This window comes from Notamacropus eugenii, chromosome 5 (assembly GCF_028372415.1).
Source record: "Notamacropus eugenii isolate mMacEug1 chromosome 5, mMacEug1.pri_v2, whole genome shotgun sequence".
NCBI classification, from domain to species: domain Eukaryota; kingdom Metazoa; phylum Chordata; class Mammalia; order Diprotodontia; family Macropodidae; genus Notamacropus; species Notamacropus eugenii.
This window is the reverse complement of record NC_092876.1, coordinates 103,226,933-103,250,165: the sequence shown is the minus strand read 5'-3', so window position 1 is coordinate 103,250,165 and position 23,233 is coordinate 103,226,933. Positions and strand designations below refer to the sequence as shown.

The 23,233-nt window shown below is 39.4% G+C and overlaps 1 protein-coding gene across 5 annotated transcripts in view; it reads right to left on the bottom strand.

The window, feature by feature from the left end:
- The window catches only part of SLC25A15 (solute carrier family 25 member 15), a 37,107-nt gene extending 29,924 nt beyond the window's left edge, over window positions 1-7,183 (bottom strand). The window contains exons 1-2 of one of the 5 annotated variants that reach the window (XM_072610450.1): window positions 7,101-7,183; window positions 4,566-4,689 (exon numbers count right to left, since the gene is read on the bottom strand). In XM_072610450.1, coding sequence (XP_072466551.1) covers window positions 4,566-4,620 — 55 coding nt within the window. In that variant the 5' untranslated portion in view covers window positions 4,621-4,689; window positions 7,101-7,183. The other 4 variants (XM_072610447.1, XM_072610448.1, XM_072610446.1 and 1 more) reach the window with 4 other exon arrangements.
- Between the last annotated feature and the right edge of the window lie 16,050 nt (window positions 7,184-23,233).

Below are 23,233 nucleotides of genomic sequence, written 5' to 3'. Positions count from 1 at the left end.
GAGGTACCATCCTAGTAAAAGAGCAGCCTGGCTAAGTCCAAAGAGTGTGTTCGTCCGTTGCTGAAGAAGACCATGCCATCAGAGAAATAATGACATGACTTGCACTTGACTTTGTTTTGAGTGAGGGAGGGCTGTGCAGGTCACCAGCCTCACTTCTCCTCCAGAGCCATCTGAATCCAGTGACCAGATATTCATCAGGATGACTGGAGATGACCCAGGATGAGGCAACTGTGGTTAAGCGACTTGCCCAAGGTCACACAGCTAGTGAGTGTCAAGTGTCTGAGGTGAGATTTGAACTCAGGTCCTCCTGACTCCTGCACTGGTGCTCTATCCACTGCACCACCTAGCTGCCCCTATAACTACCAAAGGTTAACTATCAGACACTTAAGTTTCTGGGCTACGACAACTCATGAAATCTTCTATTAAGGGGTGAAGGACTACCATCTGCATTAAGGGAAAGAGAACCAAGGAGGAAAGCCACAAGTCTTTGTTAGTTTCTCCATTTAATGGTTAAATATCCAATAAGAGTATTAAAAGTCACTGCACATGTATGTATAGTACTTTGAATTTCCAAGAAGAAACATCTGCACGAATGCTTTGGTGAATGCTTTTACTGCCTTGGTGGAACCAGTCTGACAATTTATAAACCAACAAGCTTAAGTTCACTAGTGTTGGGAGTAAGGGGAAAATGAATTCATTGAAAATCAAAATACTAATTAGGGAAGAAGATGGGGAGCGAAGGAGGAAGAAGGGTAAGGCAAAAGGACAGGGAAGGGAAGAAGAAGAGGAAAGTGAAAGAGGAGGAGGAGAGCCAGTATTTATATACATCTTTAAGGTTTGCTAAGTGCTTTACAATTATTACCTCACTGGATCTTCACAACAACTCTAGTGCTATATTTTCCTCAATTTACAGCTGAGAAACTGTAGCAAACAGAGGTTAAGTGACTTGCCCGGGATCACACAGCTGGCAAGTATATGGGGCAGATTTTGAACTCAGGTCTTCCTAATGCTAAGCCTAGTACTCTGCCATTTAATCAAATAAAGAATTCATCTCCCTTTCAAATTTCCTTTCCTCAGTTTGGAAGCATATTAAATACAAGTGACATCTAAAAATCAGGGTAAGGGATAAGTATGGTATAAGAGAAGGAGCACTGGCTTACTAGAGTTAGAAGACCTAGGTTCAAATCCCATCTCTGACCCTTACTACTAGTGGGACCTTGGACAAGACACTTACTTCAGTTTCTTCATCCTAGCTGTACCTTCAGACTGACACTTGGGGCTTAAGGAGATACTAAGCTTATTTCTGTGTAATTCCAGATAAACCACTCAAAAAGTTCCAATACCTAACTCGAGGTCCTCTATTTCCAATTGCCTCCAAGATATACCCATTTTAATGTCATCTCCTCAAGCACTGGGTCCACATTGAAAATCATTCTTTTCTCAATCCCCCCCAAAGAACAGATCCCTTTCCTAATTATGCCATGGTTGCCAAAGGCATTGACATTCTTCCACTCTTTCAGTCCACAAAACTTGGGAGATTTCTTTTTAATCATTTCTTCACCTTCATCCTCTAGCCAATCCCCTACCGAATCCTTTGGCTTCTTCTTTCGAACTTTCTTTCTATCCCCACTCCCATCACCTCAGCACAAAATCTCAATCCCTACAATTGCTTTCTACCTGGTCTCCCTGCTTCCAACAACTCTGGCCTCTAATATTCAGTACAAGACTATCAGATTGATCTTCTCAATATACAACTTATGCTTCACTTCCTCATTCAGAACCCTTCACAATAGCTTCTCCTTGATATCTGTATTCAACGTCCTGCATTATCTGACTGAATCTATCCAGGTTCATTTCATCCTGTTCCCTGGGAAGTGTCTTCTCTTATAGCCTCTACACTGAAGCTTACAGAGAACAGCATGGGTATTCTAAGGACCAAGATCCTCTAAGGATCCTTCAGGCCAAGGATAGTGAGGGTTAAAGGTTCTCTTAAACAGGCTGTCAGCTCTTTGAACGTCTCAATGGGAAAACAAACCAAAAACAAAAACAAAAAACACAAACATTTACTGAGTGCTTACAATGTACAAAACATTGTGCTTTTAAAAAAAAAAAAGTTTTTTAGTTTCAAATTTTCTCCCTTCCCCACCCATTGAGAAGGCAAGAAATATGAAACCCATTATACACACAAAGTCATACAAAGCATGTTTCCACATTAAAAAAGAGAGTGGGGGAAGGCAAAAAAAAAGAAAGAAAAATATGTAAAATACTCAGTGTTGAGGATCCCAAAAGAAAATAACAAGACAGAACTTGCTCATAAGGAGATTACATTCTAATGGGGGAAACACATTGAGGAGGTTTCATGTCAGCTGGAAACGCCCCATTTTTCTTAGGGTTCAGTGACAAAATGGAGGACAATGCATCCTCTTTAATGTCATTTCCACTCATAAAGACCATTATCCATTGCTGATGCTAATCCATTTGGTAATGCCAAGACCTTTGGCAGTGAGAAATTTCTTTTCTAGGGTTTTGGTAGCTCAGACTGCTGAAAGGGCAGGTGCTGTACCCCTGCAAAGGTAGTCTATAAGTCCCACTGCCACAAGAGCTGCTTCCATAGACTATGGCTATGGGGCCTTGGCTGAAAGTATAGTGGGGTTGGGGATGGGGAAAGAGTGCTATTCCTAGGCCTCTCAGGCTTATGTGCCCATTAGTGGTATCTGACTGAAGGTAGTAGTAATGGGGGGGAAGCCAGGGAGCACAGTGGACAGAATGCCAGGCCTATAGTCAGGAAGACGAGTTCAAATCCAGTCTCAGTCACTTACTAGCTATGTGACCCTGGGCAAGTCACTTAACCCTCTTTGCCTCAGTTTCTTCATCTATAAAATGAGCTGGAGAAGGAAATGGCAAAGCACTGCAGTATCTTTGCCAAGAAAACCCCATATGGAGTCAGGAGGAATCAGATTCAAATGAAAAGACTTGAACAAGGACAACAAAATAATAGTGGAGATAATGGGCCCCTTCTCCACAAGAATCACTCCTTTAAGACAATAATGACTGCAAAGTCCATCTGAAAGCAGAGCTGATAGTCTGGGTGGCACTGATATTCCCAAAGCTCTTGGGCTCAGAGTCTTGGATTGCCTTCTCCAAGGTATGAGGAAAAGAGGTGGTCCAGGGGATTTTACCTGCTCAACACTTGACACTTCCTATTTCTCCCTGAGAGTCAGTTGTCTTTTTCAATAGGTTTGCTGGTCTGCCCATCGGTGGCAAGTCATATCTTATACATCTGTGCATCTTCCACAGCACTCAGCAAAGTGCCATACAACAGACTCTCATATGTTTGGCTGATAATGGCATTATGGTGAAGGAGGCTGACCAGAAACAATGGGTGTACCTGGTGACTACATATTTTTGCTCTCAAATACTACATATTAGGCAAAGCAAAAAGTTTGTGATCTACAATAAGAAGCATCCCAGTAACTAAATCCAGAAAGAAATACTGCCCTCTAAATACATAAAATGCTATGTCCAAAGGGAATATCTATTCATTCACCTAATCTCACATGGAAGCTTAACACTGGAAGGTTTCTGTAATACAAACCCTTCATTTTATAGATGAAGAAACTAAGGTCAGATAGGACAAGTGACTTGCCTGCGTCATAGAAGGAAATTACAATTTCACTCATTTTAAAAGAAATTCTTATATACCTATGGGGTAAAACCTGTAATGAGAAACTTGAAGCTTCCTGACATGAATAAATATAAAATCATTTCTTAAAATGACTGAGGAATGAAAAACACATATATTCACACCCAGGGTTGCTAGATTTCATTCATTTTGGTTTAAGAGATTCAGGTACAGCAGCAACAATACCTGAATGAAGGACGTTAGCCCCCCTTCTCAGACTTCATTAGAAGATATAAGAAAAAAAGACTTCCAAGTTTGTAAAGGTAGCCTACCTCTTATGAGACTAAGACAAATCTGCAGAATTAGGAAACCATAAGGCTACATTCAGGTGAAATTCAACTGCTTGCCATTTACTTAGGACAGGGATTCCCAACTTGAGGTAAGAATATCTCCCACATGGTAGAGAAGTTTTTCAAAGAGATAAGGGGAATATTTAGTATATAACTACATTATTTTGTTGAAATTAATCTTTTTTTAATTTCTTATATGGATATACACAGTAAACTCTAGACAGATTATTAGGCTGAGGTCAAACTTGTTTTAAAAATATTTTCATAACTGTATTTCAACATAATTAGTTTTCTTCATAATTCTATGTATTTTATTTTATGCATTTAAAAACATTACTCTGAGGAGTCTATAGACTTCACTAGACTGTCCAAGGAGGATCTATTACAAGTTAACAAGTGTTTATTAAACACCTACTATGAGACAAGCAAGTAGTAAGGTGAGAGCAACCTAATATTTGCTTTTCCTGCTTTTCTGAATAGTCCAGTAGATCTCAAAAGGAATCCTATTGTAAAAAGCAGTGAGAAAATGATGGAAAGGATATATTCCTTTTGTAATGAGACAACTAGAGGAATTGAATGTTCCCTGAGATTACCTGCAGCTCCTGCAGTGAGGTCAATGGCAGCTTGGATGGCAGGATTGGACTTCATATTGTCCCACCTGTTTGTCTCCCTCTTGGAAAGGAAATACCCAGTGCTTATGGTTGATAATGCATACCCCTGGGAAGAAAGAAAAACCAGTGTTAACCAGCTTTTAGCAGTACCCAGTTTGATTATTATAGACTTAACATCTAGTTCCTGTCTCTCAAATAATGAGGACTTACTAGGTACTTTGTATCCCTGAAAAGCTGGGATACTTTAAAAAAGGATTGGAGTGGTATCACTGAATCTCATTCTTAAAAAAAAAACCCAATTATTTTTAATTGCAAAGTTACAACATTACAGATATAAATCAATGAAGAATTGAGAGCCCCTGCAATCAATGATTACACAACCTACACAAAATCTAATGATGTTGCTTGACAAGAATTCTGTTGTCATACTAGAAACTAGGAGGGAAGAGTTAACTAAGGGAAAAATTATCAACTATAAATGTGTTAATAATAACATTGATAACTGATATTGATAATTTGAATTGATTTGATAAATAATTGATAATTAATCATAATAATGATAAATTAGTTGTCCCATACTCCAAACTAAAGTTCTAAAGCCACATAACAGATCAGTTCCAAACCTCAAGCAATGTCCGGGGCTCCTAAGAAGCAGTAACACAATCAAGAGATCTGAAAAAAAAACTGCTCTACCCCTTTGTTTCTAATAAATTCAGTTTTGTTTTTAGGGAGGAGAGGAGGAAGGAAAGAGGGGACAAAGAGGGGACTCAGAATCCAAAAGTAACAGTCTTCTAGTTCAATGCAAGTAAGAATCCATCTGCATCTCTGAGGAGTGATGGCAATGCAGATTTTCTACTGAAGACCTCCAGTCGAGGCAGCAAGGTTTAATGGAAACTCATATTCATTAATATAGAAAATTATCACTACATTGATATTGTGCTGTTTTGGGAAAACAGTGTAATTAATGGCAGAGAACAACAACAATAACCCTGTGACACCTTTACCAAGTAGCTTAAATCGGGTGGAGGGGGAGAGAAGTGATGGTAGAGAAATGCGAAGCTGCTTTAGGGCGGACATTTGTTAAACGCACCTTTTGAATACGACCAGATCCCAAGAATAAGCCCTGCTTCAAAAAGAATACAGTGAGCATAACTCTGCTGAAGCAATTAAGTCAATGCTTTTGGTTGTCAGACTACGGAACTTAGTAAAAATGTTTACCAGGACCTAATGGTAATGATTTTCAGGTCCAAGGCAAGGAGAAATGGTGCTAATTGCCCTCAGCTCTGACTTGGTGAAGGCTGGAAAGGGAAAGGCCCTGTCTGGACTAATTTTCAGCTTTTCAGATTTTGCAGCGGATTTTCAGCTGCCAGCCCAGAAGCCAAAGTTTGAAGTTAACTACTCCCACCACCTCACTTTGTTTATACTCAGTTTCTACTATGGAGGAGAACTCAGAAAGAAGCGACAAAAAAGCTGCTTTTCAGGTGGCAACAGTTTTCAACAGGCGGCACCATTCTCTTTCCTGAGGAAAATCGGTGTCTTAAATTTGGGATTTGGGTGAGGGTGGGTACATTTTCCTCCACGGAACTGAACTGGTAAAAAAATAAAAATAAAAAAGAGTTGCCAATGCGCGAGCTGCCTCCCCCCACCCCCACGTTCCAGTGACCCGGCTTGGAAGCGCACCATCCCATTCATAAAACCTGGCGGCTTCCCGGCGCAGAGACAGCGGCACCACTAAGGTCAGCGATCCGGGCGAAACTCAGGGGACGAAAGGATACGGCGACTGACAGAGGCAGAAAAAGGCGAGGGGGCCCGCGGAGGGCGAGCACCTGGCTTCCAGCTGTTTGGGAGTATTCCTCTCCGATGGCTGGGGCACAGCTAGGATCGTGCAGCTCCCCCTCGCCCCGGCCCGGAGTTGGAGGGACAAAGCCTGGGGCGTCCCTCCCACGCTCTAGATCCAGGAGCGCTGCAGGTACCGGTGGCACGTGTCAGGGACGGGGAGCCCCGTTCCCGGGAGAGCGCAGGTAGCCGAGTGGCAGGAGGAAACTAGACGAATCGCCTTTCCCACTCTGCCCCGAGCGCGTGGCGCCCCCTCCTTCCCCCGAGGCGCCCCACGCACACTGCCCAGGCGCGGGCCTGCGCCGCGCCGCGCCCCGCTCACCAATGCGCCCGGCGCCAGGGACGGCCGCCTCTGCCTCCTCCTCCTCCGCCGCCCCTACGCGGTGTGAGAGGGCTGGGGCGGTAGCTGCACCGTCTCGCTCCGAGGCCCCGGCCGGGCGGTTTAACCCGGGGTACGTGTTACACCCTCGCCGCCCCGCCCCCGCAGACTTAGACGGACGCACGCCTGGGGCGCGCCCCGCAGGGTAGCCCTGGTGGCCTGCCCGCTCGCCCCGGCCATCCTGCCCCCTCCAAGCCTTCTTCCCCGGCTCCGCCAGCCAGGGGGAAAGCGGAAGTCGGCGAGCAGCCCGGGCCGAGCGGGACTGCACTCCGGCCCGAGCCTGCGGCCTCTAGAGCTCCTACCACGCCACCGGGATCTCCGTGGGCGCCCCCGGCGCAGCCGCGGCTTCGTGCGCCGCTGCCCCCTCCCTGCTGTCGCGGACGTGCAGGCGGGAATCCGGGTGTAGACCTGCTCCAATTGGCTTTCCGGGGAATCACTCGTTACCCCTGTTCTAATCCGGTTCTCCTGCCCACCCCTCTCCCCCCAGTCCCCCAGGCTTCTGGACTTCGCTTCGGGAATGTGATGGAAGCAGGAAGGGGACGAGAACCATCCAATCTGGCAGACTAGGTTTGTGCTTGGCTCTAGAAAGGCTTTGGGATTCTCAAGTGGCTTTCAGTTCCTGGGCCTAGGTTTTAATGGGTTCATATTTAGAAATGAGTCACTTTGTGACTTCTCCTGGAAAGTAGATATACTATTGCCTTCTCAATGCACGGGAGAGGGGCTGGAGGGAGGAAGAGAATTTGAAACTCAAAATGCAAAAAGTGAATGTTGAAAAATAGACTTGTTTAAGTCGGTCGCTTTGACGGAAGACATTAATTGTAACTCAAGGAGGGTGGGAGTAAGGAAAAGTAAAGAATCGCACTTTAAGATGTAATGTTGGGAAATGAAGGCAAAACTATTACCGAGAAAAATCTTCTGCTTCTCCACCCCACCCCGTACCCGCCCCGAAAGGGGCTTGAGACAAAGCCATTTGGCCTTGGGAAGGAGAATTCATAATATTATTCCAATTAAAAAACATATATATTGAATGCTCACTGTGACAGTACAAATTACTTGATTGATCTATTTTTTTTTTTATGGACAGGACTTTGTTCTAGGCACTCCAGGGATGGCATGTCAGTAAGACTAAAACCTAAGTAGCAGTCGGAGTCCATTAATGACTGCTATGACTTTTTCCTTCAGGATTGCATTAAAAAATAAAGTCTACATATTCTTTGTGTTGGAGAGCTCCTAATAGAAAAGGGATCTACTTTATAAATACGGGGGAACGGAGGGAGAAGAGTTGGGAAGGGGGCTGGGAAGGGGGTTTTTCGAGACCAAAGGAACTCGAGCATAACGGTGGGGGGAAAGTAGGAATCCCTTCCATACCTGGACAGGACAGCAGCCCACGGCAGTCTAGAGTAATACTCAAGAAGGTTCCTATTCAAAGTGCTTTGGCTCAGATACTATGTTTCTAATTTCATTTCCTCCTACACGGTTTCTTTCTTAAAGTTTAATACCATTCTGTCTCCTACCAAGAGCATTTTTATCATGTGGTGTTGTAACATTGCCTCATAGAAAATACATTTTAGCATATTGTCACCTGGAAAACAATATAGCATGATATTATGGCCAACCTAATCCTAACGTCTACTGAAACTCAGCACTACTGCCTAAATAATTTGACCGTAGCTATTTACCGAGTATGAAGTTGAACCTCACCAATTCTAAGAATCTCATATGAATGTAGATAATTTAAAAGTTGGGTGTGACTCTTTTAAGTTTTAACACAATTGTAAAACTCCAGATCTTACATCTCTAAGAGCTCTTATAGATCATCCAATCCAGCCTGTTTATTTTAAAGGCTCGGGACGTTGTCACATGACCAAGAAGCTAATAATAGCTATTTTATAGCTACAGATACAGATGTTATCTCACTGGATTCTCACACCAACCCTTTGCGGGAGGTGCTATTACTGATGACAGTTTACAGATGAAGAGATTGAGAAAGTTGCCCCGGACAACATAGCAAGTAAAAGTCTAAGGCAGTTTTTGAAATCAAGCCTCCCTGATTCCTGACGTAAGCCATTGCCATTATTGACTGTGCCACCTAGGGGACTAGTTAAGTAATGGATTTTGTAAATAGTAATAATGAATCTTACTAAGAACCTACTACTCTTCTTTCAGGGAGATAAACATCGGTAAAGGCATTAAAAAATCTTAATGTATTATCTAATAAAAAACTATTATGATGATTATTCTTTCTGTTATCTTCAGCCTCTCCCTATCTACTAGTTCCTTTTCTGCAGTCAACAAACATCTCACTTGATCCTACTATCTCCACTAGTTATCATCCTCTATTTCTCCTCTCCTTCATGAACTCCTTGAGAAAACAATCTACACTAGATACTTCCATTTCCTTCCCTCTCTTTCTTCTAAGCCCTCAACAATCTGGCTCCTGACCCTATCATACAACTGAAAATGTCCGTGATGTCTTAATTGCCGAATCTAATGGCCCCTTTTCCAATCCTGATCCTTCTTGACATCTCTGAAATATTTGACTCTGTTGATCACCTTCTCCTCCTGGATACTCTCTCCACAGTGGGTTTTGGGGACAACTGTTCTCTTCTGGTCCTCCTGTCTGTCAAACTACTCCCCATCTCTCTCCTTTGCTCTTCAGTTTATTGCTTTTCAGTTACCCATCCATGTTAACCATCCATGTCCCCCATGGTTCTGTCCTAGTTCTTCTCCTTTTTTCCCTTTAGAGAGTCTCACCTGGTGATTTCATCAGCTCCCATAGATTCAATTATCATCTCCATGCAGAAGATTCTTGCATAGATATGTAGATATGAGAGAGAGAGAGAGAGAGAGAGAGAGAGAGAGAGAGAGAGAGAGAGAGAGAGAGAGAGAGAAAGTTAGATATTCCCTGGTCTTTCCTGGAGGTTCAGTCCCCTCATCACCAGTAGTCTTTAGGATATGTCTAATGGAATGTCCCACGGGCATTTCAAACTCCATACATTGAAAACAAAACTTAGTTTCCCCCCCTAGCCTTCCTGTCTTCCCAACTTCCCTAGTACTGTCTGGATTGTAGACAGTTTGGCCTCAGATGAAAAGGTAGCTCTTCTCTTTGCTAAAACCATCCCTTCCATGTGCCCCATTCCTGTCTTCTGCAGATTGCTTCCACCCCTGTACTGCAATGATGCTACTGACACATCAAATAACCTTAAGAACACCTGCCTCCCATGGTTGTTATGAGAATAAAATGAGATAATATTTATAAAGTGCTCTGGAAATCTTAAAGTGCTATATATATATATGTGTGTGTGTGTTAGTTATTATTATTACAGCTGACATTTATGGAGAGCTTTAAGATGTGCAAAATGCTTTGAGTGCATTCTTGTTTAATACTCATAAATACCCATGGTGTTATTTTCTCCGTTTTACAAATGAAGAAACAAGACTCAGAAAGGTTATATAATTTGTCCTGGGTCACATAGCTACCAAGTGTCTGCGTTGGAATTGAAACCTAAGTCTTCCTGCCTCCAAATTCAGCATTCTATCCACTACTAATAAGTCATGCACCTTAAATTATGTTTCAAATGATAGTGAGATGGATTTACATCAAGCTCTCCATATTCTTCCTATTCCCTTTTTGATGTGTGGTAGGTATTTACAATACAGGTCAGGGTTAGGGGCTCAGTCTTTAGCCGTGGGATAGTTTGTTTTTATGTGAAGCAACCAGTCTATGAAAGGATTGATTGAGCACAGGACCTGACTTTATTAACACCATGCTCTAACCATTGTTTTTCATGTTTTCAACTTTAACATATTATCTGGGATGTGTGGTGTCTATTAAAAGAAATCAGGAGCTCCTTCCAATAGGGTAGTCCATTATAAGAGTATTTGGTAACAGCACCTTTTTAGAATCTTGGATACTTTTAAAAATATTTACTTCAAAAAAATCATTTTGAATTGTTGACTACTTCCACTATTTCTATTTTATAAAAGGGAAGATAAATAAAGGGAGTTCAAAGAACTTAATCAGGATCATATGGACTTGTAGAGAACGAGGCACAGATGCCCATCCATTCTACTTAGCTTTGGTATTATATTTAACCAAGATCTTGCAGAATTAAATCTCCAGTGCCTTTGTTCTAAGGATAACTCCACATCATCTCTAATTGCCAGGGGGTGAACAGAAATTGGAGACACAAGTTTTTGCTTTTAAATGTGGATTTAAAGCAAGGAAACAAGTTTGCATGTTTTCCCCAATTTGTTCACAGTTTCTGCTGTTTGCCTGTGTTGGGATTGCACAACTATCACTTGTAACTGGCTATCTTTGTCCTGAAGCAGTCAGTGTGACGTTAGTTGGGGTTAGGAGCAGAATAATCAGTTTTGAAAAATGGAAAAAGGTGAACAGATTGCAGTTTCTAACAGATTTCTCAACATGCTGGTTAATGATACTTTTTTTAACAAGTGAATAATTCCATGAAAACAGGATACCTGCTTACCCCAGCCATGAGGTAGTTTATACAAAGGATGTCATTGTCTCTTTTAAAGGTAAATAAATTGTGACCTGAACACTGCACAGATAATGAAACTTTATGTCATCCCTACTTTAAATTTTCTAAATGAGCAAAAAGGATATTTTTCTATTTCAAGTCAATATCATTTCCTCCCCATTTATTTTTTGTCTCAGATTAGGTGATGGATAGGGCTTCTGTCCTCTTCTTTGTAAGAGGGGGAAAAAATTGTACCCTACAAAAGAGTCCTTAAAATACCGAGATAGTGTTATAAAAGGGAACAACTTATTTTATAGGACTTTGCATTGGAAACAACCATAAGGGTAGCTCAACTAATTGCCTCAACAATTTACACCTGTGTAAAAAGCATTGTGCTTTTTTCTATTAAATAATAAGAAAAAATGAAAGAATTAGTTGCATCAAATATTAAGTGAGTTTTAGATATTATTCTTTGGCAAATATACCTAGATTTGGAGTTCTAGGGCCTGGGTTCAAATCCTAGCTCTGCCACTTACTATCTATGTGATCTTGGATAGTTTTTCAGTTTTTTCATCTCTAAAATGAAGAGTATGGAAGAAAAGTCACTATATTCCAGATACAGTTCTAAGTTCTGGAGAAACAAATAAGGACAAATATATGATCCTATCCTCAAAGAGCTTTCTTTCTAGCAGGGAAACTTCTAATGAGGTAAATAACTAGGTACATGCATAAATGGAAGATACTCTGAGAGGGGAAGGCATTAGCAGCTGAGGAGACTAGGAAAGATGTAATGCAGAAGGAGAGGTTTGAGTTGAATCTTGAAGGAAGGCAGAGAAACTAAAAGGTAGAGGGAAAGGGGCAGCACATTCCAAGGATAAAGTATAGCTAAAGAAGAAAGATAGAATGTCATGTTTAATGAACCCCAAGTCAGTACAATTGGATTATTGGTGGTGGTAGTGGCCCTTTCTCAAAGAGGATCAATGATATCATAAGGATGATGTCTTAACTTACCCATAAATTGAATTTGAGTGAAGCAGAACTGTGCAAAATCATCAGCCTCACTATCTCCTCCAGAGCCGTCAGAGTCCAGTGGCAAGACCTAAGACTAGATAAGTGGACATGGCCCAGCATGGAGGGGGTGATCTTGATCTTTATAAATTAAGGTGTTTCCCAGGTCTCATTATTCAGAGGTCGTGCCCATTCAATGACTAAGGGCTAGGTAAGAATTGAGACAAAAGATGACCTAATTTACCATCACAAAAATGTCAGTCTGGGAAGAGAAGACCTTCAAAGTTTCTGACCAGAATAGAAAACAATTTCTGTTTACATTCATTCCAAGGCATCAAAACTTAAACAAACAAGCCATTGAAGCTTGGGCTAAAAGCTCTTAGTCATTCAATGAAAGCCAGAATGATTTGGGTTTAAAGGGTAGTCAAGTAGCTCCATTCAAAACACAACCAGGCTGGTCCAGAGCATTATTGGACTCCTTTGAAACCACTATTTTTTTTTTTCAGAAGACTTGCTTTTTTTTTTTTCGGAGCGATATTTCAAGAAATTGTAAATGAAAACTGCAGAGAACACAAAGTAAGTTGTTCTAGCTTTTAGGAAAAAAGTTTGTAATTGGATTATAGAGTAAGTAGAAGGAAATAAGGTATAAGGAGACTGGAAGGGTAGGGAGACGCCAGGTTATAAAGACTTTTAAGTGCCAAAGGAGTTGATATTTTATCCTGGAGGGCTGACATGATCAGTCATATGCTTCGGAAAAGTCATCTTGGCAGATGAGGGGAGGATAGATTAAGAAGGAAAGAGATTTGAGGCAAGGAGACCCATTAGGAGGATATTACAATAGTCCAGTCAGATAATTAGGACTTGAACTAGAATTGTGGTTGTGGAGAGAAGGGGACATATATACAAGAGAGGTTGTGAATGTAGAAGTGACAAGATTTGACAACTCATTGGATATCTGAGAAGATTATTAATGAGAATGTAAGGGTGACATCAAAGTTACATGCTGTACACCAGGGGTGGGGAACCTGCAGCTTGGAGGCCACATGTGGTCCTTTAGGTCCTCAAGTGTGGCCTTTTGATTGAATCCAAACTTCACAGAACAAATCCCCTTTATAAAAGGATTTGTTCTGTAAAATTTGATCTCAGTCAAAAAGTTGCACCCAAGGACCTAGAAGGCCTCAAGGCTGCAAATTCCCCACCCCTGCTCTAGACAGTTCTAAGGAAGTTGGGAAGAGAGGAAGGTTTGTGGATAAAACTGAGTTTTGTTTTAGATGTGTTGTTTGACTGCCCCATGAGACATCCCATTAGATATATCCGAAAGACCATTGGTGATGAAGGACTGGACCTCCAGAGAAAGACCAGGGATGGATATATAGATGTGGGAATCATCTGCATGGAGATAATATTGAATCTATGGGAGCTGATGGAACTACTCTAGAGGGAAAAGAAGAGAAAGCTCAGGACAGAACCAGGGAAGGACATGGATGAATAACTGAAAAGCAATAAACCAAAGAGCAAAGGAGAAAGATGGTGAGTAGTCTGACAGGAGGACCAGAAGAGAGCAGTTGTCCCAAAAACCTAATGTGGAGAGAATATCCAGGAGGAGAGGGTGATCAACAGAGTCAAATGTTTCAGAAATGTCAAGAAGGATCAGGATTGGAAAATGGCCATTGGATTTGGCAATTAAGAGATCACTGACATTTTCAGTTGTATGATAGGGTCAGGAACCAGATTGCTTAAGGCTTGCTTAGAAGAGCATGAGAGGGGAAGAAATAGAAGCATCTAGTATAGATTGCTTTCTCAAGGAGTTCATGAAGGAAAGGAGAGATAGAGGATGATAACTAGTAGAGATAGTAGGATTGAGTGAGATGTTTGTTGACAGCAAAAAAGGAGTTAGTAGATAGGGAGAGACTGAAGATAACAGAAAGAAAAGGGATGATGCAAGGGGGCAATCTGCAGAAGATAGGGTGTAGGTAGAGGGGTTGACTTTGGCTACCTCTTCATCAGAGACTAAAGGAAGTGTTAGTGGCGGGAGATGAGAAGAGAAGGGAGAGCTCTTGGAAGTTTACCTTAATTTTTTTCTTGATATATAAGGCAAAGTCTTTTGATAAGAGGATAAAGTGTAGGTGATGTTGTGAGAGGCTTGAAGAGAGATGAGGTTTGGAACAGACACTCCAGGGAGTGGGATGATGAATCATGAAAGTTCCATGATTTTCTCTAGCTCCATTCAGCAGTACATGAATAAAAGTGAAGGAGGAAAAGGATGGGAGTAATCTGGGGGAGAGTATTGGAAAAGCATGATAGGTGATAGAACAATGGAGCAAGTGATTTGAGAATGGAAGATAATATGCAGGTGAGTAGGTTCACCAAAAGGTCAAGAGAGGGAGAGAGTGTATAATCAGTGCAGGGTAAGAAATGAGGACTCACAGTGAGTACAAAGTACAGAATTAGGAATTATAAGACATAGCAAAAGGTGAAATGATTAAAGATCATGATCAGTTTAAGAATTTTCCAAGTTTATGAAAAAGGAAATGGAATACTTTTGAGTGATGGCAAGGTCAAGGGAATGACCCTTTCTGTGTGTTGCTGAGGTAGACGGAAGGGTTAGGTCATGGCTAGCAAGGAGACTGAGAAAATGGCATTTTAGCCCAAAACTGTCCGAGACAATTTACTAGCTCACAAGCATTTCTGCTTGGAGAGAGATTCAGTCAAACAAAATTATCGTGCTAACTCTTTCTGACCCAAGTAACTTCCAACTTGAATTTTATAATATGAAACAAAAAAGTTCACATCTAAGTTATACAGAGACACAAAGCCTAGCATTTTTTATTTACTAAGCAAAACAATGGTAATATTAATGCAGGACACCCTTCAAGAAAATATCTTTCAGGAAAAAAATTATTCTTTCTAAAAGTTCCCCTTTCACTAGACCTATACTCCCAAGGAAATGAAAAGAGGAAAGAATATGTAAATGACTAATATGATCATATGTTTTGTATGGCTGAACATGTATAACGTATAACAAATTACTCTCTCAGGGAAGGAAGTGGTGAGGGAGGGAGAAAATTTGGAACACAAAATTTTTTTAAATGAATATTAAAAATTGTCTTCACATGTAACTAAAGAAAAAATAAGATATTATTTAAAAAATTTTAAGTATATATATATAGAAAATAAACATAGCAGTTCTTTTCTTTGGTAGCAAAGAACTGGAAACTAAGGGGATATCTTGCTATTGGGGAATTATTAAGCAAATTTTGGTATATGAATGTGATAGAATATTATTGTGCCATAAGAAAAGATGAAATGAATAATTTCAGAGAAAAACGAGTCATCTATATGAATTGATACATAGTGATGTGAACAGAACTAGGAAAACAAGTTATACAATAATAACATTATAAAAAAATACAGCTTTGAAAGACTTTAGAATGCCGATCAATGCAATGATAAGCCAGAAGTCTAAAATAAAAATAAAGATGAAACACACCATTCTCCTCCTGATAGAAAGGTAATGAATTGAATATGAGAAAGAGACATACATTTTCAGACATTGCTAATGTAAGAATTTGTTTTGCTAGACTATGCAGATATGTATTAAGAGCTATATTTTATGTTGGCTTTTTTTTTTTAATTTGCTCAATTCAGGGAGGGAAACTGGGAAAAGAGGTTAATTTTATTTTGTTTTTTATTTACTTTTTAAGACTTTTTATTTTTTCAGTCAGCAAAAATTCTCCTCTCCTTCCTACTACTCTCCCCTCCATTAAGAATAAAAGAAAAACAAAACTCATGTTATAAACATTTATAATCAAGTAAAACAAATCTCTTCATTAGCCATGTGTAAATTGTGTGTGTATGTATATATGCACATGAATGATTCTGTACTCTGAATTCCTTTACTTTTCTATCTGAAGGTAGGTAGCATGTTTATTTTTCTGGAATTGTGTTGGGCTGTTATACTGAACTGAATTCCTACATCTTCAGAGTTGTTTGTCTTTATCATATTTTTGTTGTATAATTTGGTCGTTTAGTTCTGCTCACTTGATTGCCTCAGATCAATCAAAACTTCCCACATTTCAGTGATAGTCCATCATGTGTACATACTATAATTTGTTCAATCATTCTCCAATTTAAAGGCATACCCTCAGATTCTCATTCTTTGTACCAGAAACATTTTTGTATATCCTTTGATTTTGTTTTGCTTAAGACTATTCTTTCCTTAATCTACCCTCCCTCTAATTCCCCCTTCTCATCTTTCACTTCTTTTTTCCTGTTGAGTGAAATGCATTTCTGTACCCAACTTTGTGTGTGTGTGTGTGTGTGTGTGTGTGTGTGTATGTATTCTTCCCTCCTTCAACCTCTTCATGTGAGAGGGAAAGTTAGGGGAAATTATCTTACACTATCACCATGTGCAAGTAGATGACCATACAAACAAGGGAGAATGAATGGAGGGAATCCAGCTGCTGATACTTAAATAGAATCAAGAAAGGAGAAGAGCCTGGAACCTCAGCTAAGAGGCTCTATTAGCAAAGAACTACACATAAGAGGAGGTATGTGAGGAACATACAAAAGGTAATAAAATTTCTAGCCCCAGTAATTTTAAGTGACCTCTTTCCAACATGTCTTTCCCATATGTTTGCTTTACCACCATTATTTTTTAAGTCTGAATCTATTCTTACCATCAACCTGTATGTGTTTATGGAAGAATGTATCTTAAGCTTATGAATGTTTCATGCCAATTCTTCTTATGCCATCTTAGTAAATGCTTTTTTTGAAAGAGCTAAGTCTAGTGACTGATTAATAAAGGGGAAGCATACCGGTGGGGGCTCAGGAACTACAATAAAAAGAATAGTTTTATAAAGGGTTGCTGCCAAAGCCTGAGGTAGCAATTTATCTCTTTGGAGGTCTAATTTTTTCAGTTCTAGTGCAAGTTGGAGGGATATCCTACATGAGGTGTTATTAAATACATAATGTGTACGTATATATGTGTATACATATATACGTACACATTTGTGTGTATACACATACATGCACATTCACACACATATATACATAATTTATACAAAATGAATATTTAGTAGTTTGGGGAGGGAATGCACAAGCATATGAAGAGGGGCAGACAAGTCTTCATGTAGAAAATGGTTCTTGAGTCTTGATAGAAATCAGGGGTGCCAAGAGGTGGAAATAAGGGGAGGACGTGGAACTCATAGAAACACAGAAATAGACATAAGAGGTAGAGTGTTGTGATTGCAGAACAGAAAGTAAAACACTATAGCTGGATTTCATAGTGATTAGATGAGAGTAATGTATAAGAAGACTGGAAAGGTAGACAGGGATCTGGTTCTAAAGAGATTTAAATACTAACAGAGAAGTTTATATTTGATCTTTCAGGTAGGAGGAGACCACTGGAACTTAGTGAGTAGGGAAATGACACAATCAGACATTCTCTTTAGGAAAAGTTATTTTGGCAAATAGTAGGCTAATATCTTCAGAATATTAACTTACTGAGAAGGGGCAACAGTTCCTCATTTTCTTCTTGATTAAAGTCTAAAATGGTGTTCCTTTCTCATCACAAAGATTGGTTCTATTAACACTGTTCAAAATTTTGTAGAAAGCTGAGCTTGAGCTTTGGAATTCCTTATAACCTTCATAGTCTTCATCCTAATGTTGTCCCTGGCTATTTTCTTCCTTGCTCACTCCTGACATAGCAACCATTCAGCTCTGTACTCCCTGGGACCCTGTATATTTATCTTTACTCTGGCTATTTTTTCCCCCGTTACTCTTGACAGAGCAATCATGTCAGAAGAACCAGTGTATGCAATAATCTATATTTTTAATTTCCCATCTCTCTACAGAGAAAATGGATTTGTGTTTGGTCATATGTCCTCTGAGAACAATACTAACCATTACATTTAATTTAGTCAGTTTGCAAGGTCATTTTCCATGTTATTTTCATTTACACTATTGTAGTCATGTATATTGTTCTATTAACTTTGCTATTCATTGAATCTTATAAATCTTCCCATTCTTCTGTGAAGTCTTCATATTGTTACATTTACGTGTCACTATTTTCTTTTGAACAATTCCTTAATTGATGGAGATTTACTTTGTTTCCAGTTGTTTTTCTATCACAAAAATTGTAACTGCAAACATTTTGATATATATGAAACCTTTCTTTTTGTCTTTGACTTCCTTAAAAAATACACCCAGTTGCCAGATCAGTGGGTCAAAGGATATGTGCAACTGAGACATATTTCACACATGGTTCCTAAGATAGCTAGGTGGTATAGGAGATAGATTATTGCCTTTGGAGTCAGGAAAACCTGAGTTTAAATCTTGCATTATGTACTAGCTATATAACTCTGAGCATTAAAACAAAAAACAGCTCTCTCAGTTTTCTCATCCATAAAATGGGGATAATAGTAGCATAGGGTTGTTATAAAGATCAAATGAGAGAATATCTGAAAAGTGCTGTGTAAATGTTAAAAATGCTATATAAATGTTACCTATTATCATAATTACAAATTGTTTTCTAGGACTATTGGGCCAATTCACAGCTCTATTGACAGGGTATTAGTGTGACCATCTTCCTATGGTCCTTCCATGTAGTTTCTCTTGTTTAATGAGTGTGAGATGAAATTTTAGGGTTGTTTTAATTTGTATTTCTCATATCATTTGAGCAATATTTACTACTACTACTACTAATAATAATAACAGATATTTGCATAGCACTTTAAGGCTTGCAAAGCACATTACACAACAACCCTAGGAGGTAGGTACTATGATTATACTCACAGTTGAGGAAACTAAGACAGATAGAGGTTAATTATTACTATTACTATGACAATGATGACTACTATTACTACAGCTACTCCTACTCCTCCTACCAATAATAATAGCTAATTTTTATATAGTACCTACTATATGCCAGGCACTGTGCTAAGCACTTCATAATTACTATCTCATTTGATCCTCATAACAACCCTGGGAGGGAAGTGCTATTATTATTCCCACTTTACAGATGGGGAAACTGAGGTAAACAGAGGTTAAGTGACCTGCCCAGAGATACATAGCTAGTAAATGGGCCAGAGTTGAACTCAGGTCTTCCTAATCCAGGGTCAACACTAACTACTGTACTACCTCACTGCAGTTTTTTCCTTGTTCTTCCCACCCTCATAGTCAAATATCATTTATTGAGGGATCCTTTGATGCACAGCCCTAGAGGTCTAGAAAGACATTTTTACCAATCACCACTATCCAAAGGAATCTTCTTTAATCTTTTTTCAATTCATATTTTCAGTCTTCATCTACCATATTCTTACATGGTTACTGCCTCATCAGGGTTTTGAGAGTTAATGAACATTTAAATTCTGCTCAGGCTTCCAAAGAAATAATTCTACTAAATTAGGAATATTAAAACATAATTTTGTCATAATAATCTGGAGCAATAGATTCTGTCTTAGTGTTTGGCATTGTCAATTTCATCTGTGGTTTACTTTCAATTCTAGCTGCCCAAATGATAATCATTTACATACATGCATGCATACATGCATACATATGCATGCATACAGATACATATATACATGTATGTATATGTGAACATAGCTTTAGCACTACTGTTTTAAAATTCCTCTTTTTGGAAAAATAGATAACAATAAAACATTCACTATTTATCACAGTGTTTCCTCACTTATGGTCACAATGGTGAAGATCTGAAGCTTAAATTCTGTTCCCTTGACACCAACAGAAAAAAAAATGAAACAACTGTAAGTTCAAAGAGCAGGGATAGGACAAAGTTCACCAGTCCTACCAATTCCCCTTCAATTTTGTTAGTTGAAGTCCTAGAGTAATTTTCATGGTCCATAATTATCAAGATGAAAGTGGAGAGGAATTTTCTTTACCTCAATGTGTCAGGAAAAGAAATGCTGGCTGAACATTCCAACTCAATTAGCAGGAACTTTTGGTGGAAATGGTTCAAAAGACAAACAATGCCTAAGGGCTTCTCTAGCAGATTGAACAGACTAAGGTCTTGAATCTCAAAAGGTCTTGGGTCTATAGAGAAAATAAAAAGCAAAATAAACCTGATGAGCTCTGTACTTCTGGGGAATTTGTAGTCCTTGAATCATCATCGAACCAGAAGATGGCAGTGCAGCAGAAAATATGAAAAAGAGTTCTGTCAAAGGACCTCAGCAGCAGGCAACAGCGGAGAAAGCTACTTATAGACAGAGAGTGTCACTATGGAAAGATGAAGGTCACTTGAATCAAATCACTCTCACCTCCCACTTAAAGTACCTCAAGTCAGCCAGCGAACTTTTATTAAATGCCTGTTATGTGCCAGGCACTGTGCTAAGCCCTGGGAGATACAAAAAGAGGCAAAAGAATGTCCTTTCTCCCAATGAGCTTACAATCTAATGGGGACACAACATGTAAACAAATACATACAAATAGGCTATATGCAGGACAAATAGGAAATAATTAAAAGAGAGAAGGCACTAGAATTAAGAAGTCATGAGAAAGGTAAGATGCTCTATACCCAGGGCTAATAAAATATTTCCTGAGGGCCAAATCCAGTCCATCTTGTTTTTGTATCACCCACAAGGTAAAAATAGTTTTTACTTTTTTAAATATGATAAAACTTTGTTTTGAATCGTAAAAGAAAGCCCAACATTCTTAGTTCACAACCAGGAAGACTTAATTTGGCCCTCTGATGCTGGCCCTTAGTTTGCTGACCACTTTTCTATACCCTGATACCTTTATGAGGTAAGAATATCTCTATTAAATCAATTAATCAAAGTCATTAAACTAGATGTAGAGAAGTCCTTAACCAATTTGGAAGGCATAAAATCTATCCCATAATGTGAAATTATTTTAATAAATAATAATTTTAATATTCTAATACAGGAAGTGTATTAGAATTGGTTGAGGAGACTTGGTTTTATCCCATGAGGCTTGGATCAAATTGTAAACCAGTTCAGGACTCGGCATTTTAGTGTCCAGCCAGTTCAGTAATAGAGGTGGTTACAGCCAAAGCCCTGAGAAGAAATGGCTTAGGGCAGGGATAAATCTGCTGTTGGGATGACCATGGGATCATCCCACAAGCCTCTTAGCAATATCCCTGGAATAGCAGTGGCTGAGATCAATGTCTACTCTTTAGGAGTCAAGGACAAACTAGATATATTGAGGCATCTTCAGGACTCTGCAAGGAACCCAGCAGAAAACTATACTATGCCTTAGGGAAATTTCATGATGACCACACGAAAGAGAAAAAGGAACTTTCATAAACCAGGAGTTGAGTTACTCCTGTGCCACATATACTCTAAGTTTGAACTCACTTTCCCCTGGACTCTGGATGTACTTACAGGAGAGTGTGCTCCCAAGTTCTGAGAGATATTTTGTACCAACTATGTGATGGGGTGGATAGAGTGTTAGGACTGAAGTTAGGAAAGCCTTTGTTTAAATAGAGCTTCATATACTTTCTAGCTGCATGACCTTAGGTAAGTTACTTAAGCTCTGTTTGCCTCAGTTTCCTCAATTGTAAAATGGGGATAATTATAATACCTACTTCCCAGGGTTGTTGTGAGGATTGAATGAGATAATATATCTGTAAAAAGCACTTCATTCCTGGCATATAGTAGGAGCTGTCTTATCTTATTTCCCTACTATACTATCTTGATAAAAACACATCTAAAAAGCAAAGTCTGGCTGGCTAATTGATATTAATAGTCAATGAAAGAAACATACTGGTGTTTCAACATAGTTTCAAAGTTCTACCAAAAATCCCTGACCCAGCATTTTAAGGTTCACAAAGTATTTTGCATACATTGCTGTAAAGAACAATGTCCAAGAAGTGGTTTTTGGTACATTAGGAGGATGATTTGTATGTACAACATTAGGAAATATCATAGGAAAATAATACTTTTTTGGAAGCAAAAGTAAGATTATTTGTCTTAAGACAATAGTTGGATTGGCTTCACCATCCTTCCTATTTTTCTATTAAAAGGAGACTAATGATTAGTCAATTAAGGTCAAAATTCACAAAGCCTGTATTTTCACAAAGTTTTCATTGCACTGTGCTTTCACACAATATCTTGCCTAGCTCTTACCTCTTTCTATGGCATATTTACAGGTGCGTGTGTGTCTGTGTGTGTCTGTGTGTGTGTGTGTGCGCGCGCGCGCGCGCGAGCGCTTCTCTTATCTCCTCTACTGAGTGGTAAGCTCCTAGAGAGAAGATCTCGTTTCTTATTCTTTTTCATAACCACCACAGCATTTAGCTCAGTGCCTGGCAAAAGGGTGCTCTAAAATGTCTGTTGAATTAATTACAACATTAAGATAATATATTCAGCATGTTATTTACTCCTGAACACAGTTGTCAAAGTGACATTTTTAAAGCACAGCTATAACCATGTCCTTCTTCTCCTGCTCAAAAAGTTCCAATAATTATTCTCTTTTGGATAAAGTAACCTCTCTCCAATCTACCTTTCCAGGCTAAAGACACATTACTACCCTTGACTTTCCTCTCATTTTAGCCAAACTGACCTATTTACTGTTGTACACACATGATGTTCCATCTCCCACTTCTGTGACTTTGTACAGGTTGTTTCTCATTTCTAGAAAACATCTCCCCCTTACTTTCATCTTCTGGAATCCCAAACTTCTTTTAAAGCTCAGTTCAAGTGCCACTTACTTACTACATGAGAGGTTTCCTTAACCCCTCAACTGCTAAGCCCTCACTCCCCTCTTGTTCCCCCCCCACACAGAAAAAAACCCTATCTTGAATTCGCCACTTTATCTCTTTGATAAAAGTATTAAAGTATTGCATGTTGTTTCCCCAGTTAGACTGTAAATTCCTTGAGCGTATCAATGATTTGATTGTTATTTTTGGTCTTTGTATCCCTAGTATCTGGCACAGTGGAAGGCACATAGTAGGCATTTAATAAACACTTACT